The sequence below is a fragment of the Monodelphis domestica genome, chromosome 3, assembly GCF_027887165.1.
Source record: "Monodelphis domestica isolate mMonDom1 chromosome 3, mMonDom1.pri, whole genome shotgun sequence".
In the NCBI taxonomy this organism is placed as follows: Eukaryota; Metazoa; Chordata; class Mammalia; order Didelphimorphia; family Didelphidae; genus Monodelphis; species Monodelphis domestica.
Window position 1 is genome coordinate 275,177,528 of NC_077229.1, and position 17,931 is coordinate 275,195,458.

The 17,931-nt window shown below is 40.1% G+C and overlaps 1 protein-coding gene and 1 long non-coding RNA gene across 3 annotated transcripts in view; one reads left to right on the forward strand and one right to left on the reverse strand.

The window, feature by feature from the left end:
* Positions 1–8,001, forward strand: part of LOC130458393 (uncharacterized) — a 56,605-nt gene extending 48,604 nt beyond the window's left edge. Inside the window, exon 2 of the long non-coding RNA XR_008917696.1 lies at positions 6,311–8,001. This is a non-coding gene — a long non-coding RNA (uncharacterized LOC130458393). The remainder of the gene's footprint in view (positions 1–6,310) is intronic.
* ANKRD29 (ankyrin repeat domain 29) overlaps positions 1–17,931 on the reverse strand; it is a 62,135-nt gene that overhangs the window by 14,919 nt on the left and 29,285 nt on the right. For both annotated transcript variants that reach the window (XM_056823800.1, XM_056823802.1), the window contains exons 4-7: positions 14,978–15,076; positions 10,486–10,584; positions 5,540–5,638; positions 488–586 (exon numbers count right to left, since the gene is read on the reverse strand). In XM_056823800.1, coding sequence (XP_056679778.1) covers positions 488–586; positions 5,540–5,638; positions 10,486–10,584; positions 14,978–15,076 — 396 coding nt within the window. The remainder of the gene's footprint in view (positions 1–487; positions 587–5,539; positions 5,639–10,485; positions 10,585–14,977; positions 15,077–17,931) is intronic.

Consider the following 17,931-nt stretch of genomic DNA (forward strand, 5'->3'; position numbering starts at 1 on the left):
ATTGTTGTTGTTGTTTTTTTAATCCTTACCTTCCATCTCGGAATCAATACTGTGCATTGGTTCCAAGGTAGATAAGCAGTAAGGGTGGGTTTAAGTGACTTGCCCGGGGTCTGATGTCACATTTGAAGCCAGGGCCTCCTGACTCTCAATCCACTGAGTCACCTAACTGCCCCTTGAAGAATTCTTTCAATTATATAAACAGCCTAAATCCATGTAGTGCCTAGATGCCACAAAGGTTATGGGAATAAACAAGTTTGACTTAGGCACATACTAAGACTTACTAAGTTTGTGATATTAGAAAAGAGAGGTGAGTTTTAGGAATCAGAGGTCAGGCTTATTTAAGCTCTCATTACACAGGAAATTAGAATATTTAAAGGTATGATTCTCCAATACTCTAAGATTTATTTCACTGATTTACAAAAATAGTTCATCCTAAATTTATGGACATTTCTTGTGGGTTGAAATGACCAGAGTTGGCATTACTTACGTTCCTTGTAGCATCTCGCTCTGCCCCCCGAAGCAACATTACTCTCACTACTTCACTGTGTCCCATCTGAGATGCTATCCACAATGGAGCTGTACCATCCTTTAGGGGAAAAAAGACCAACAGGTGTCAGTTTTTAGCTATGCGTGCTCTGGCTCCTGGCTGCAAGAGACCCAGAAACCAGTTAAATAGTTTTATTTTTTAATCTTTACTTTCTATTTTAGTAAGGACTCTAAGACAGAAGAGTGAGGACTAGGCAAATGGGATTAAATGACTTGCTAAGGGTCACACAGCTAGGAAGGGTATCAGATCAGATTTGAACCCAGGATCCCTATGCCACTGTGCCACCTACCTACCTGCCCCAATTAAACAGTTTTTTTTAAACTCTTACCATCTGTCTTAGAATCAATACTGTGTATTGTCTCCAAGGCAGAAGAGTGGTAAGGGCTAGGCAATGGGGGTCAAGTGACTTGCCCAGGGTCACACAGCTGGGAAGTGTCTGAGTCCACATTTGAACCCAGGACCTCCCATCTCTAGGCCTGACTCTCTATCCACTGAGTCACCCAGCTGCCCCCTAAACAGTTTAACATACAACTTCTAAGGAAAGAAGACACTCCCAAGAAGCCACCCATTAGGAACTCTCTGGGGAATAAATGATCCATAAACAATCCAGGAAGTTCAGGCTCCAAATACTCCAAGAATAGGGATGCAACTTGACCTGAATTGTTCTGACTCTTGGACTTTCTCTAAGATGTAGCCCGTTTCTAACTCACTCCCTTCAACTTATTTGTTGTCTTCTCCTTTAGGGCAAGGGGCTGTTTCTGTTTGTATTTGTATTTCCCAGGCTTAATTTAGCATTTTTCACGTAGGAATTCCTTAATAATGCTTGTTGACTCATCTTGGCTTGACTATAGACCTTTCCCTGATGACTTAGATCATAGGATTTCAGATGTAGACTAGAAAGGGAAGTCAGAATCATCTCATGGTTCAGCTGAGGAAACAGGAACCCAGGAATTGATTTCCCCCAGGCCACAAGGATGGTATCAGAGGTGGGATTTGAACACAAGTCAGAAGACCGCAGAGCCAGGATTCTGTCCATTTGACCACGTAGTTTACTTAATCTCCATACTTAGCTTGTGTAAGCTCATCCATAGGCAGAGTTTTCATGGGCCAGGGAAATGTGTTCTCACCCTCCTAACCCTATGGCATGAGGAGCCGCTTCCTTTTTCTGCAGATAAATCAGGCTTGCCCATTTGTGTTATGGAATATGCCTCTTGTTAATGTCTTAAAGTTCTCTCTCCAGCAGAGGGTGTGGGGGGCTAGTTTTCATGAGAGACATGGGTTGAGCCAGCTGGGTAAACAATTTTCATCTAACATAGTTACCTGGACAAGGCATGGACATTTGCCCTGTGGCTGGCCAGTAGCTTCTGAGAAGAAACATTGGCTGATTGACTGTCAGCTGTCCCAAGTACTCGGACAGCTTCAGTAGGATTCATGGCTGGGTGTATACTCTCTTTCTCTCTCCCCCTCCCCCTTTCTCTTTCTTTCCCCACCTCTTCTCTCTCCCCGTTTCTCTCTCTCTCATTCTCTCTTACCCTCTTTCCCTTTCTCTCTCTCCCTCTTTCTCTCCTCTCTCTCTCATTCTCTCTCACCCCCCTTTCCCTTTCTCTCATTCTTTCTCTCACTCTCTCTCCTCATTCTTTCTCTCACTCTCTCTCTCATTCTCTCTTCCTCTCACCCTCTCTTTCTCTCTCCTCATTCTCCCTCTCCCTCTCTCTCTCATTCTCTCACCCTCTTTCCCTTTCTCTCCCTCTTTCTCTCTCTCCTCTCTCTCATTCTCTTTCTCTCACTCTCTCTCTCCTCATTCTTTCTCTCACTCTTTCTCTCTCTCCTTTCTTTCTCTCTCCCATTCTCTCTCTTCCTCTCACCCTCTTTCTCTCTCCTCATTCTCTCTCTCTGTCTCTCCCTCTTTCTCTCATGCTTCAATTTTAACCATCAGCTTCTTTCTTTTGTTTTTGTTTATTCAACCCTCATTTTCTGTCTTAGTATTAATTCTAAATCAGGAGGATGTGGTTAGACCTCTGAAGTGAAGTGATTTTCCCAGGGTCACACAGCTAGGAAGTGTCTAAGCTCAGATTTTAAACTGGGTCCTTCCAACTACAAGCTGGCACTCTATCCACTGAGCCATCTAGCTGCCCCTAGCTAATGAATTTTGAAAGTTGCTGCAAGAAACCTGAGCTGCCCTAAGCCTTGAAAACAAGACAGCACCCCCCAACATAATTAAAATATAACATAATTAAACATAACATAAAACAATATAATTAAAAACAGCTTCTGTTTCTAAAGTACTACATAAAGCATTTTTTGCATATACAATCTCATTTGATCATCATAACAACTGTGCAAAAGGGAGACAGTATAGGTATCCCTATTTTTCAGATGAGGAAACTGAGGTCTAGTTTACTCAAGGATCTGTCCAAGATCATACAAAATTATTTCATACAGCAACTTAGGTTTAAGAAGAAAAGCCAGTTCTGGGCAGAATTATGAAATAGATGAGGTTTGATTCTGATGTATTTTGGTCCCTCCATTCAGGACTCTTTCAACTTCCTCTGTAGATTCTCAGTGCCTTCATTCTATGTGCCCAAGATCTCTGACTGGGGCATCTTTCAGTCTCTGAATTACTCACCTACTGCCCCCTCCCAAAATTACTTGTTCCAATGTCCTGCCTCTTCAGGTTCTTATTCTAAACAATGTGACACTAGGTGGTAATGAGTTCACCAGATCAATGAACCCCTATCAATCCCTTAGCTGACTAATGCTCTACCTCCCAAGCAACAACCTCTCAATAAGTCAAATTCATCCAGAATTACTTGAACAAGCAAAGCAAAGAGATTGATGGACTTCTAAAGTAAATAATTAAATGACAGTCATTCTTCCCTCTAATTTACTAAAACACAGTCCCATTAGAACAGTTCAGTTTCAAATACAGATATTCCTTCCACATCGTGGGGGTTAGGGGCATGGCACCCTTTGCGATCTGGAAAATATGGGTAAACTTTTTTGGCCTTCCCTTTGTACCACAGATAAAGTCTGAATTTTTTCTTTTTCTTTTTTGGAGTGTTTACAATACCTCATTGTAAAAGTTGGGTATTTGGTCAGAGACTGTATATAGGTCATTGTTAAGATCTCTATACATTTTCCAGCCTTTGTGTGTCCTCTGCTGACTTACATGTTCTTTTCACACACTTTAACTCTTAAAAAGAAATTATGTGTATTTATGACATTCAATTATAAAATATGTTGATGTTATGTTATGCCTATATTTTGTATATCTCTGTGTTTCTAAACCTTTTCTGCGTCCTGAATGGAGGGGCCAAAATACATCAGAATCAAACCTCATCTATTTCATAATTCTGCCCAGAACTGGCTTTTCTTCTTAAACCCAAGTTGCTGTATGAAATAATTTTGTTTTTTAAAGGCTACAGTGGTACCAAACATCGCTGACTGCCATTTTCAAGGTCCATTCTCAGTTTCGTGGGCTAATTATCCATCTGTTGTTCTTCAGTTATTAGCCAAGTTCTTCAGTGCCCCATGCAGATCCTGAGAGTTCCTGTTTCCCTTTCTTAAGACATGTTATTCTTTTTGCCTCCAATGTCGCTGCTAGTGTGCTCAAAATATATGTCTCTTGGAATCCTTTCCATTTTTCAAGACTCAGTTCAAATGCCACCTACTCCCTGAAGGCTTTCCTTATCTTTCCCGTTACAAATGAGCTTTCCATCTTTGGAGCTAGAACAATTTCACATTTATTGCTTTTAAATTCCTTACTGTTAGCTTAGGCCCATTATTTCCTCTTCTTGGGAACACTGAATTCTGATTCTGTTGTCGAATGAATTATCTGTTCCTTTGGACTTCATGACAACAGCAAATAAGTATGCTCTTGAGTTAAGTCACTGATTAACAAATATTGAATAGAGGAGAGCCAATGATGAAGACTTCTAATGGTGCACTAGACATTCTTTCCACAGTGACCTTTTATTCAACATTCTTAGGGTAGGGTTGCTTAACAACTTCAAAAATAAAATAATATATAACCAACTAAACTTCTTCTTGTCCACAAAGATAGCTTGAGTGATTGTCAAATAATTTTTTTAAATTTAGAGGCACTATAAGAGTATATGCAGCATTTTCTTCATCCACAGTCAAAAAGTGAAGTTATGTTAGCTTCTGTGATTTAGTCCTAGAACATCTCTGCTGGCAATCACCATTTTCCTTTCTAGGTGCCTCAATTTTCTTTCTCTCTCTCTCTTTTTAAGCCTTAACTTCCATCTTAGAATCAATACTGTAATATGTCACTTTTTTTTTTTTAGCTCTTACCGTCCACCTTAGAATCAATACCGTGTATTGGCTCCAAGGCAGAAGAGTGGTAAGGGCTAGGCAATGGGGGTTAAGTGACTTGCCCAGGGTCACACAGCTGGGAAGTGTCTGAGGTCAGATTTGAACCTAGGACTTCCCATCTCTAGACCTGGCTCTCAATCCACTGAGCTACCCAGCTCTACCTATGTCCCTTGCCCCAATTTCCTCTTAATCACATTTGTTCTCCCTTTTCATGTGTGAAGATCCCTGACAGAGACAGCAGGGTGAACTTTAGGACCTTAAAACAAACTGTGAGGTCAGTGAGCCAGCTGTCTTTTAGCAGAAGGGTTGGGCTGGGCGAGGGCCACCCGAATCAGCTTGTGTTTATTCACTTCCACGGCTGACATGGCCTCAGAGCAGCCTCAGTGTCCATGCCAGGAGGTGACGGATTTATTTGCTCTGTCCGCCAACAGGCACCCAGCACCTGAGCAATTTGGAAATGTTGACCTGAGAGGCCAGGTGGCTTTCAGAGGCCCAGCGGTCAGGCCGAGGCAAGCAAAGGCAGAGCCAGCCATCAGCCCGAGCTCTTTGAGACAGAGGCTGGCTAGTCTTCTTGGTGGACCCCCAGCACTGCCCTGGGCTCTCTGACGATGCTGCTGAATGAATGTGGCCAGTTCAAGGACTAGGGAGGAGCATTACCTGCCTTGGTTGGTTGACTTTTGCCCCTGAAGATAACAACAATCGAATCACATCCAAGTAACCCCCTTGGGCTGCGAGGAAGAGTGCAGTGGCTCCATCCTGAGAAACACCAAATAGAGAAAAAATTAAATGCCATTCAAATGCATTTTATTTTATTATTCATGATTATTTTATTTATTGATTTCTAAACCCTTCCTTTTGTATTAGTATCAATTTTTTTAAACCCTTACCTTCCATCTTGGAGTCAATACTGTGTGTTGGTTCCAAGGCAGAAGAGTGGTAAGGGCTAGGCAATGGGGGTCAAGTGACTTGTCCAGGGCCACACAGCTAGTAAATGTCTGAAGCTGGATTTGAACTCAGGTCTTCCTATAACCAAGACCAGAACTCTAACCCCTGTACCAACTAGCTGCCCCTACTTCATAAAAATAAGGGTCTGAGGGTTGAGGGAATCTTTTAAGTATTTTAGAAGCCTTCAGGCTAAATCTCGTTACACACACATTTTAAAAAAATAACTCTTACCTTCTGTCTTATAATCAATACTGTATATCGGTTCTAAGGCAGAAGAGTGGTAAAAGCTGGGCAATGGGAGGTAAGTGGCTTGGCCAGGGTCACACAGCTAGGAAGTATCTGAGGACCTCCCATCTCTAAGCCTAGCTCTCCCTCCACTGCGCCACCCAGCTGCCCCCACAAGTACATTTTTGTGGGTCTTAGTGAGTGAAGCAAGATTTCCTTCTAATTAGATTTTTTCCATTTGTCTTCCTCCCCCACCAGTGCCAAAGGATGAAATGTGATGCCTTTGAAATCGTTGCCCTTCTCAGGCAGGCTTGAAGTCTCTCCTGGCGGAACATGCCCGTGCCACAGACAGCCACCACCTATGACCTCAGAGAAGTAATGCTGCCTACAAAAACAGAACGCGTGCTTGCTTCTATTTCCGCCTGGTTATCGTTTGTAATTGGGGGAATGTGGCTTTGGGGCACGTCTTTGTCCTTGAACAAGGCTGGGGAAATGCTGGGTCATAAATCTAGTGCCCCGCACCCTCCACTTGATGGCAGGGGCTGCATTTCCCTCTTCTCCTCCTCCTCTTCTGGGGGTGAGCTTTGTTTGTTCTAGACCACAGTGGAAAACCCGAGCATGCTCTGGGGAAAGACAGGCACGCTGCCTCGGGTCAGGAAAGGAGCCACTAGTGTACCCCCAGCAGCCTCCGGCGAGGCTCAGCCACGTGCCTCATGCAGGGTGCACTATTGCACTTCGCAAGGGTGTCCGCTGGGCCGACAGCCTTTTGGGCGAGACCCAACGTGGACTTTTAAAAACGGAATTAAAGAGATGGTGCAGATTTTTCAAGCAGATGCTTCACGGGGGAACAAAAACTTCAGATGCTTCTTAGCTGCGAATTCTCTAAGAGCCTGCCCGAGGCTCTCCGCATCCCCTTGTTCTCTCCTGCGTGGCTGTCTCAGCTTACAGAATCTCCGGGGGTCTCCGTGACCTTTCTCTGAAGGTTTTACTGAATCATCTGGCCAAGGGACATAGGAGGGGCAGGCTAGAAGGCAAATGATGATAGGGGAGCTCTGATGTCATCGCTGGGCATGGAGTTTCTTGAGTCATCTTGAGTGGGCCATTGGGAAGCCCCAGAGAAAGCCCTCCGTGAATGTGAGGGGAGCTCCAGGGGGAGTTTAATAAATGCGAATGGCCTTCCAAGGATCTCTCCTTCTCTAATATATGCACATGGAGTTGCTGTTTAGTTGTTTAGTCACTTCCAGCTCTTTGTGACCCCATGCACCATAGCTAACTGTGGGGTGTTTATCCCCCCCCCCTAAAAATCTTTATCTTGGGGCAGCTAGGTAGCCCAGTGGATAAAGTGCTGGGCCTGAAGTCAAGACCTGGGTTTAAAGCTGGCCTCAGACCCTTCCCAGCTGTGTGACCCTGGACAAGTCACTTAACCCCCACTGCCTAGCCCTTACCGCTCTTCTGCCTTGGAACCAATTCAGGAAGGTAAGGGGTTTTATTATTTTAATTAATTAATTAATTTATTTACAAACTCTTACCTTCTTCCTGACTCCAGGCTCAATGCTCTTAACCACTGAGTCCCAGCTGGCTCCCTCTCCCTCTCTCTCCCTCTCCACATATATGTATATATGTATGTTGTTAAGAGAACCAGATGAGAAATTGCTTATAAAATGCTTTGCAAGATAAAAGCAGCATCCAATTTTTCAATTGTTTATTTGGATTTATATTTTGGGGTTTTGGTTTTATAAGATTCTTCAGTTACAAAAATGAATACGGAAATATGATTTGTGTATAAACCAGATAGAATCCCCTGCCAGTACCAGGAGGGGAAAGGAAAGGGAAGGGAGATAAGTTCAATCATGTAACTTAGGAAAACTCGTGTGCAAATTTGTTATTACACCCAACTGGAAAAACATTTTTTTAATGGTGCCATAAAATAAAATGCTTTGCAAAACTTAGAGTGCCATATAAAGGAGTTATTATTGTTGTTGTTATTGTCATTATTAATGCAGCACTGATGTCCAAACCATGGCCTTTCCTGAGAGGGAGCCGAAGCAGCACACATGATCTCTGCCTTTGGACTGTCCCCCACTGGTGGGAGCTGCAGAGTCATCATCAGCTTCTTAGGGCCCTCCATCAGTGCCTTAGTCATTCCATCTGCATTCATGGAGTGTCTTTGATGCAGTGATAGGTGTATGCAGGGGCAGCAGTGGGTGAGGATGCTAGGAAAGGACAGATAGGCATCAACCCTTACTTACATCACTGGTAATTTTCAAGGAGTTCCAATGTGCAAGTGGAATGTGATTAATTGGAAAAAAATTCCTATCTAACTAGCATGTTTATCCCCATATGTACAGGAGATCAGAATACAAAGGTAAGAGGTCTAATCGCAGGATAACATAACACCCAGAGCATAAATAGCTGGAACCAGTAGTTATTCATTCATTCATTCATTCTTTCTTTCTTTCATTCTTTCTTTCTTTCTTTCTTTCTTTCTTTCTTTCTTTCTTTCTTTCTTTCTTTCTTTCTTTCTTTCTTCTTTCTTTCCTTCTTTCTTTTCCTTCCTTCCTTCCTTCCTTCCTTCCTTCCTTCCTTTCTTTCTTTCTTTCTTTCTTTCTTTCTTTCTTTCTTTCTTTCTTTCTTTCTTTCTTTCTTTCTTTCTTTCTTTTTCTTCCTTCCTTCCTTCCTTCCTTCCTTCCTTCCTTCCTTCCTTCCTTCCTTCCTTCCTTCCTTCCTTCCTTCCTTCCTTCCTTCCTTCCTTCCTTCCTTCCTTCCTTTCTTCCTTCCTTCCTTCCTTCATTTATTCCTTTCTCCCTTATCAATACTATATATTGATTCCAAGGTAGAAGAGCGGTAAGGGATAGGCAATGGGGGTTAAGTGACTTGCCCAGAGTCACACATCTAGGAAGTGTCTGAGGTCACATTTGAGTCCAGGATCTCTCCATCTCTAAGCCTGACTCTCAATCCACTAAGCCATCTAGCTGCTCCCAACATTTTAACTTTCAAAAAAAAAGTGACTTCATTTAAAAATACATATATTTTAATTTTTGTTTTAAAATTTAGTTTAATTTCAAAAATACTTTCTCATAAATAAAAAAAAATATATGGCCCACCTATAATTATTTGTTGTGGATGGAAGAAGCTTTTTCTAACTACTGTAACTAAATTATTAATTTTCTTATGCTACTATCTACAAAATTGAATCATATTTATAATATACACCCTGTCTGTAGACAGCTACTATAATTAATCAATGAGTAGAGCTCTTGAGTAATGTGCTAATTGCCAATTGGCAGAAAGCTATCCTCCCTAGCTGCAAATGCACTTCAAAGGCAATTCTGTGTTGCACCTTTGCCTCCACTATATGTCCTTTCTCTGACTCTATCTTTCTCCCAATAGCAGCTTTGCTACTGTTGTCTCTTAGATTTTAAATTCTTTGAAAATAGGGTCTGGGGGCAGTTGGGTGGCTCAGTAGATTAAGATCCAGGCCCAGAGATGGGAATGCTGGGTTCAAATGTGATGTCAGACACTTTTTAGCTGTGTGTCTCTGAGAAAGTCATTTAACTCTCATTGCCTAACCCTTACTGCTCCTCTGCCTTGGAACCAATACACAGTAGTGATTCTAAGACGGAAGGTAAGGATTTTAAAAAATAGGGTCTGTGTGTCTGTGTGTCTATCTGTCTGTCTATCTATCCATCCTTCCTTCCTTCATTCCTTCTATCCATCCACCTCTCTCTCACTCTCTTTCTCTCTCTTTCCATTTCTGTATCCATTGTGGCACCTTGGACATAGTGGATGCTTTATACTTGTTGACAAGATCTGTCAGGGAACAGCTAGGTTACACAATAGATAAAGAATGAGGCCTGGAGTCAGGAGGACCTGGGTTCAAATCCAGCCTTAGACACTTCTCAGCTGTGTGACCCTGGGCAAGTCACTTAACCCCCATTGCCTAGCCCACCACTCTTCTGCCTTAGAACTAATACCGGTATCAATTCCAAGACATAAAGTAAGGGTTTAAAAAGAAAAGAAAGGAAAAAAAAACCTGTCCTATTTCACAAGCACGTAAAGTAAACATTCTGTCTCATTCTTCATCAGTTCCATATGCTGTGTTGGGTGGGTTGTTACAAAATGAAGATGTATTGCACATGGAGTTGTGGGATCTGCCATTTTATGGGTAAGTGGAATGGCACATTTGTATAAATTGATTAAAAATGACAGAACCAAGAAAAATGACATCTAATTCAGTTATGCCTCATCTCCTGACTCTGTAAAGATTCTCCAATTTTAAAACATACAGTTAAGTAAAATATGGAATAAACAGTTTTATTTTTTCTGTGTTCTTTAAGAGGCAATTGCTGGCAGTTGAGATAATATTGCTGAGATCATGTGTGGCGAGGGAACAAAAAAGCTGCTCACTGAATGTCCACTGGGAACAAACTCACATAAAGTTGGTCATGAATGTTGGCGCCATACTTCAGTAAGGTCTCTACCACTCTCATGTGGCCATACTGACTAGCTGCCAACAATGCGGTGCCGCCGTCCTAGGGACAAGAGGAGAATAAGTGCATTAGAGACCACAGGCACAAGTTTTACAAAAGATATTCTTCACATGCCCTAGAGGTATGGAAAATAATTCCTCAAAAGAAAAACACTTCTATTCCCTTCTCTCATCTATTCTTTTCACTTTATTAAAAAATAACAACAATAATCTTTACCTTTCAAATAAGAAACAATTCCATGTGTTCTTTCCAAGGCAGAAGAGTGTAAGGGCTAGGTAGTGGGGGTTAAGTGACTTGGCTATCATCACACAGCTAGGAAATGTGTGGGGTCAGACCGGAACCCAGACCCTCCCACTCCAGGCCTGGTTCTCTATCCACTAAGTCACCTAGCTGCCTCCCTTTTCATTTTATGACACAACCTATTTATTATGGTTTTGTATATTTGGAGGCTCTTATACAAAGAGATCTATACTTTGCTTGTTTAAGTTATATAATGTTATTCAAAACTCTTCTGTTTGATGAAAATGGAAACTACATCTAATCTACTACTTTAGAAAACCAAAACAGAACAAAACAAAAGGCAAAGAGTGACTAATAAAATACACTAGGGACAACTAGGTGGCTGAGTAGACTGAGAGCCGGTTTGGACACAGGAGCTCCTGGGTTCAAATCTAGCCTCAGATACTTCCTAGCTGGGTAACCCAAGGCAAATCACTTAATCCCCATTTCCTGGCCATTGCTGCTGTTTTGCCTTGGAGTCAAAACACAGTATTGATTCTTTTAAAAAAAAATTTATTTTGAATATTTTTCCATGGTTACATGATTCATGATCCCCCTTTCCCAGCTCTTTCCTCCCCCCTCCCAAATCCAACAAGCAATTCCCCGGGGTTATATGTGTATCATGATCAAAACCTATTTCATATTTGCAAAAGAGTGATCTTTTAACATCAAAACCATAATCATATCCCTATCACATTACTTTGATTGATCAAATATTGATAATATTATCATAATCATAATGTTGATCAATCATATATTTTTCTAGTGCATTTCTGGTTCCACAGTTCTTGCTCTGGATGTGGATAGTGCTCTTTCTCATAAGTCTCTTAGAATTGTTCAGGGTCATTGCATTGCCACTAATGGAGAACTACATTACATTTGATTGTACCACAGTGTACAATGTTCTCCTGGTTCTGCTCCTCTTACTCTGTATCACTTCCTGGAGGTTCTTCTAGTCTCCATGGAATTCCTCTGATTTATTATTCCTTTTAGCACAATAGTGTTTTATCACCAACATATAACACAATTTGTTCAGCCATTCCCCAATTGAAGGGCTTTCTCTCATTTTCCATTTTTTTGGCCACCACAAAGAGCGCAGCTATGAATATTCTTGTACAAGTCTTTTTCCTTATTATCTCTTTGGGGTACAAACCCAGCAGTGCTATGGCTGGATCTATGGTATTAATTCTAAGATGGAAGATAAGGGTTTAAAAATATATATATATATACTTGTCCTAAACTTTAAGATTCATGAGTAGACCTTAGAATATCATCTTAGCATACAAAGAATTTTCTAAAAGTGTCCCAACAGCATAGACAAGTATAGGGTCACCATGAATTTGAGTTTGTGGGAAGTACACCCTGGGAGAGATAGTACTTCATCCATTGAGGCCAATAGTCCAGCATAAGAAGAGAGATCAAACACACAGCTCTGGTAAGAAACTCCATTTAGATCAACATCACATTTTTTCAAATGAGGAAAACTGAAGCTCAGAGAGATTAACAGGTAAGTGGCAGAACCAAGATTTGAACCCATTCCCTCTGTTTCTAAACTCAGTGCCCTATCCACATGGACATTCTGTTGTTGTTGGTGAGCTGTTTCAGTTGCCTCCACCCCTTCATGACCCCATTTGGTCATCACTACAATTTTCTTGGCAAAGATATTGGAGTGGTTTGCCATTCCTTCTCTAGCTCTTTTTACAGATTAGGAAACCGAGGCCAACAGGGATGAAGTGACTTGAGCAGGGTCACTTAGCTAAAAAAGTGTCCAAAGGCAGATTTGAACTCAGGAAGATTGTTTTCCTGATTCCAGACCCAGCATTCTATCTACTATGCTCCCTAGTTTATCCCAAAGACATTCTATACAAGAAAAAAAATGTGCAAATTCTAATGATAAGAATTTGGAGTACAGACTAATGGCAGATCCATCTTCACAATGAAAAAGGTTAATAAGGTTCTACCCTCTTGAACATGAAATGAAACATAGGGCTTGAACAACCAGCATCATAGTTTTCAGGCTTCATTATGCTCATTTTCCTAGAGCTTTGTCTACCAGGCTAAGAGGAAAGAAAAATTTATTTTGCTTTTACTAGTAAATTTCACTGGGGTCAGGGAGACACATTTGAGAATTTTGGATGTGATTATAGAAATTCATGGAAAATGGAACGGTAGATTCTCTCTTTCTGTGATAAATTCTCATGGATATCTTGGATTGATTTGGTGAAAAGAAAACTAATTTGTAACTTGGTATCTTTGTGTTCTTTGCCCTGTGAAAATCAGTGACTAATGTGCAAAGACTTGCCACCCACCAGCTAACTTTGCTTGAAGTTGCTAGCCAAAAGGGAAATCTAAGCACTGACACTCACTATTTATGTCAAATTTTCTTTAGTTAAGAGGCAGAAGCCTGTGTTTTAGAGGAGGAATTTCTAGGACTTTTGGTATTTCCTTGGTGTCTTGTGGGCATTGTATTGTTTATTATCCACTCTATTGGGGGTATTCTCCTTCACACATCCTGGGGTCACAACAGATTTTAGAAAAGAAACAAAAGCCACAGAGAATCTCTTTTTGAAATTCATCTCTACCTAGAGAGAGAAAAGAAAATTAAAACCACTTTAGCTGTTCAAAGATTAAAAAATGCTTAGCAATGGGAAAACTCAAAAGTTCCCAAGATTTTTCCTTGGACAAGCACTCAAATTGGAGACAACTTCTAAGAATTTCTGTTTCTAATCAGGTCAGAAATAAGCTGACACAACTGTGAAACTTCCATGTCAGTCCAAGATTGTCATTCTAATTCAGCGACAAAAACTTCATCCCATAAAATTATTTAATACTGAATTTTTAAATTTTATTTTGATTCATTCTTGGTTAGTTTTGATTTGTTCTTCCTTTTTGTAGCCATTTCAGACAAAGGAAAAGTTCTTGATTAGGGTACAAGCATAGCCACCACCCCTTTCTTAAGTATCATTGGTGAATGTTTGCTATATATTAGTTAACTTTTCACCTGTTATAAGGAACGGGAGATGCCAAATTATATACCTCAGAAACACCCACGTTAAAATTATTTCCCCCAGACCACATTAAGACTTCTGGATCACTATAGCCAGGAAAATGGGACTAAACTAGAGGGCAAAAATATAGATATATGAGGAAAGTTATTGACTTTCCTTCCCAGTTCCAATCCTTTAAAAAAATGTAACATAAGAGGAAACATTATGATTCTTAGACACAATTATCCAAGATGTGGAACCCATAATAATCACTTTCTCTCTTTCATATACCTGTGAAATACAAATTATTTTGCATTGGTTTTGTAAATATCACATATATGTATATATACATGGTTTGCTATTTCCTTCTCTAACTCATTTGACAGAAGAGGAAACTGAGGCAGACAGGGTTAAGTGACTTGTTATTATACAACTAATAAGTGTCTGAGGTCAGATTTGAACTTAGGAAGTTGAATTTCCTGACTCTAGACCAGGTATTCCATGATGGCATGGTAAATAATAAGTGCTTAATAAATGAAGACAAGTTAAAATTTGGCCTCAGACACTTATTAGCTATGTGACTTTGGGCAAATTCCTTAACCTCTGCTTGCCTCAGTTTCCTCAACTGTAAAAAAGGGTATTAAAATAAGCACCTATCTCAGAGGCATGTTGTGAAGATCAAATGGGATAACATTTGTAAAGTGCTTAGCATGGTGCCTGGCACATAGTAGGTGCTATGCAAATGTTAGCTATTATTTATTATTGTTAATATTTTAATAATATTATCAATTATCATTATTAATATTTGAATTGATTTCTGAGATTAGGACTGAACCTCCTGGGAGATTTTTTGGTCCAACTCTTTCCTTATTTTTTGGTAAGGAGTTTAAATTCAGAGAGGCTAAAGGGTTGTGTCCAAGGATATAGGTATTAACTGGCTAAGACAAGCAACACTTGGACCTGGGTTTGCTGAGTCTTTTAATTATAATTCCAGAAATCTTTGTATTATACTTCCTTCCCAAATACGCATCCTTGAAACACCTCTTTTCTTAGGCTTAAAGTACTTTTAAGGGGGCAAATTACATTTGTATTTTAGATCTAGAGAAAACATGAGGCATAGAGTTCTGAAATATTCTTAAAGGAAATGAAAGAAAAAAAAGTTCTCTTACTTTAGTTCTAAATTCAGTAGAAGCTCCAAATTCAAAGAGAAATCTCACCACATCATTGTGACCTTGTTGTGCAGCAAAGAATAGAGCCGTTGTGCCTGACTAGAAGGAAGAGAGACAGGTTGGTTTAAAAGTAGGCATTTTGTTCCATTTTGTACAATTAAATTTAAAAATATAAACAACTTGGAAAGATACATTTCTGAATCTAGGTAGAAAGCATGGGGGGAAAATGCATTAATGTCCAGCAATGCATTAATATCCCAATTTTGCTACATCCCCTCCAACATTTATTACTTTCCTTTGCTGTCATGTTAGCCAATCGGCTAGGTGTGAGGTGGTACCTCAAAGTTATTTTGCTTTGCCTTTCTCTGATTATAAGAGATTTAGAACACTTTTTCATTGCTTATTGATAGTTTTGATGTCTTTATCTGAAAATTGCCTATTCATGTCCCTTACCCATTTATCAATTGGGGGATGACTTGGTTTTTTGTACAATTGATTTAGCTCCTTATAAAGTTGAGTAATTAGACCTTGGTGACAGTTTTTTTGTTATAAAGATTTTTTCCTCTAATTTGTTGCTTCCCTTCTAATTTTGGCTGCATTGGTTTCGTTTGTACAAAATCTCTTTAATTTAATGTAATCAAAATTATTTATTTTACATTTTATAATTTTTTCCTAACTCTTGCTTGTTTTTAAAATCTTTCCTTTCCTGAAGATCTGACAAGCATACTATTCTGTGTTTCCCTAATTTGCTTATAGTTTCCTTCTTTATATTCAAGTCATTCACCCATTCTGAATTTATCTTGGTGTAGGGTGTGAGATAATGATCTAAACCTAATCTCTCCCATACTGCCTTCCAATTTTCCCAGCAGTTTTTGTCAAATAGTGGATTTTGGCCCCCAAATCTGGGAAAAGTATATATTTGTGAGAATCAGGATGAAGTCATTTGGCCATGTCTGACTCGGACTGAATGGACCAGGCCCTTCTATCCTCCATTGTCTTGCTTTTTTTTTTAACCCTTATCTTTCATTTTAGAATCAATACTGGGTATTAGTTCCAAGGCAGAAAAGTGGTAAAGGCTAGGCAGTGATTTGCCCAGGGTCACACATCTAGGAAGTATCTGATGCCACATTTGAACCCAGGACCTCCCCTCTATCTAGGTCTGGCTCTCAATCCACTGAGCCATCTAGCTAGCTGCCCTGTCTAGACTATTTTTGGTCATGGTTTATAATCTGTTTCGTCCTTAGTAAGGTAACTTTTAATCCCCCCTCCTAATCTCAGTTTCCTCATCTATAAAATTAGAGGGTGTGGGGGTTGAGCTAGATGGCCTCTCAAGTCCTTTCTTGCACCTAGCCATCCCTGGGAACAAATGATCTAGTGATATGGCATGGATTTTATAAAAGAAACACTTTGGCCCGGCTAGTCCTGCTGCATTCCCCAACTCTTCATTACATCCTCCTCCCATAAAAGCCAGAGTTCCTTTGCATTGATAATTAGGGTCTAAAGCATGCTTTTCTGAAACTCTGCCCACCTGAATCATTTCCTGTCTCCTTTAAGGAGTACAGAGGAGCAAAGAGAAGGGTTTTTTTTTTTTCCCTCTTGGCCTCTGGGAGAGTATTGTTTGGTTTGCCAAAGCTCAAGTAGCAGAGTTCAAGTATATTTGTATAATTAAAAAACATTTGACATATGCATGTTTATAAGTGGTGTGGCATCTTCTGTTAGCATGACAAGATGTTGCTGCCAGTCTTCATGCGTATACATAGAAAGAATCTGGTAAAAATGGATGTTAGGCCATGAGATAGTGGTATATTCGAGCATGCTACGGGAAGTGTAGAATTCAAAAACAGCATTTTACCTGTGTAAAATGAGACTTATCCTGACTTATTGGAAAAGATGCTGATGCTGGGAAAGATTGAAGGCAAAAGGAAAAGACTCCCACCGGGGATGGAATGGATAGATTATAGTGTCATGGGAACAATGAACATGAATGTGGTGTCTGTGGATTGAGAGCCAGGCATGGAGATGGGAGGTCCTAGAATCTCCCCAACGATGGAGAGAACTGGATCCCATAAACTCAAGATATGAACTAGATGCTGGGATGGCAAAAGAAGTCTGGTTTTTAAGGAGGGAGGATATAATGGAGGATTGTGGGGCAAGGCAGAAGAAATTCCTTAGCTAAAGTGTTTCCTATGTAAAATCCATGCCACATCATTTTTAGATCATACCATTTCATCCCAGGGATGGCTCTGTCTTGATGGATATGCAATGGGGACAGATAGGTGTATTTTATTTGGACATGCTTAAGAGTCATTTGTATCTATATTAGATATAGCACTTAATTAAAATTTGTTATTGAACTGGAAAAGATTAAGTTCTACATGTACGTCCTCCATTCATTAATAGCTATAGTCACAGTGACTTTATTTATTTGTTTATTCATTCATCCATCTATCTAGCTATCTATCCATTCATTTATTCATTCATTCATTCATTCATTTATTTAAAACCCTTACCTTCCATCTTAGAATCAATGCCATGTATTGGTTCCAAGGTGGAAGAGTAGTAAGGTTTAGGTAATGGGAGTTAAGTGACTTGCCCAGGGTCACACAGCTAGGAAGTATCTGAAGCCACATTTGAACCCAGGACCTCTCATCTCTCCAGGCCTGGCTCTTAATCCATTCAGCGGCCCCCTCACAGTGACTTTATGGCAGTTTGAACAAACACTTTAACATTTAAATTACCAATCATTATTCTAATGATGTGATGAGTAGGGGAAAAGGTCAGCCTCCATATTACAAAGTAAGAGACAAGAGGCTACTAAGTGTACATGTCTCTCTTACTGAAATAAAGGGCTTCATGCCATCACTTTTATTTAGCTCTTCTATCTTTACTTTGCCATCAGCCAAGATTTTTGCAAGATCTCAATAAACAACGGCTCCCTTAGGGCCATTAGCTTT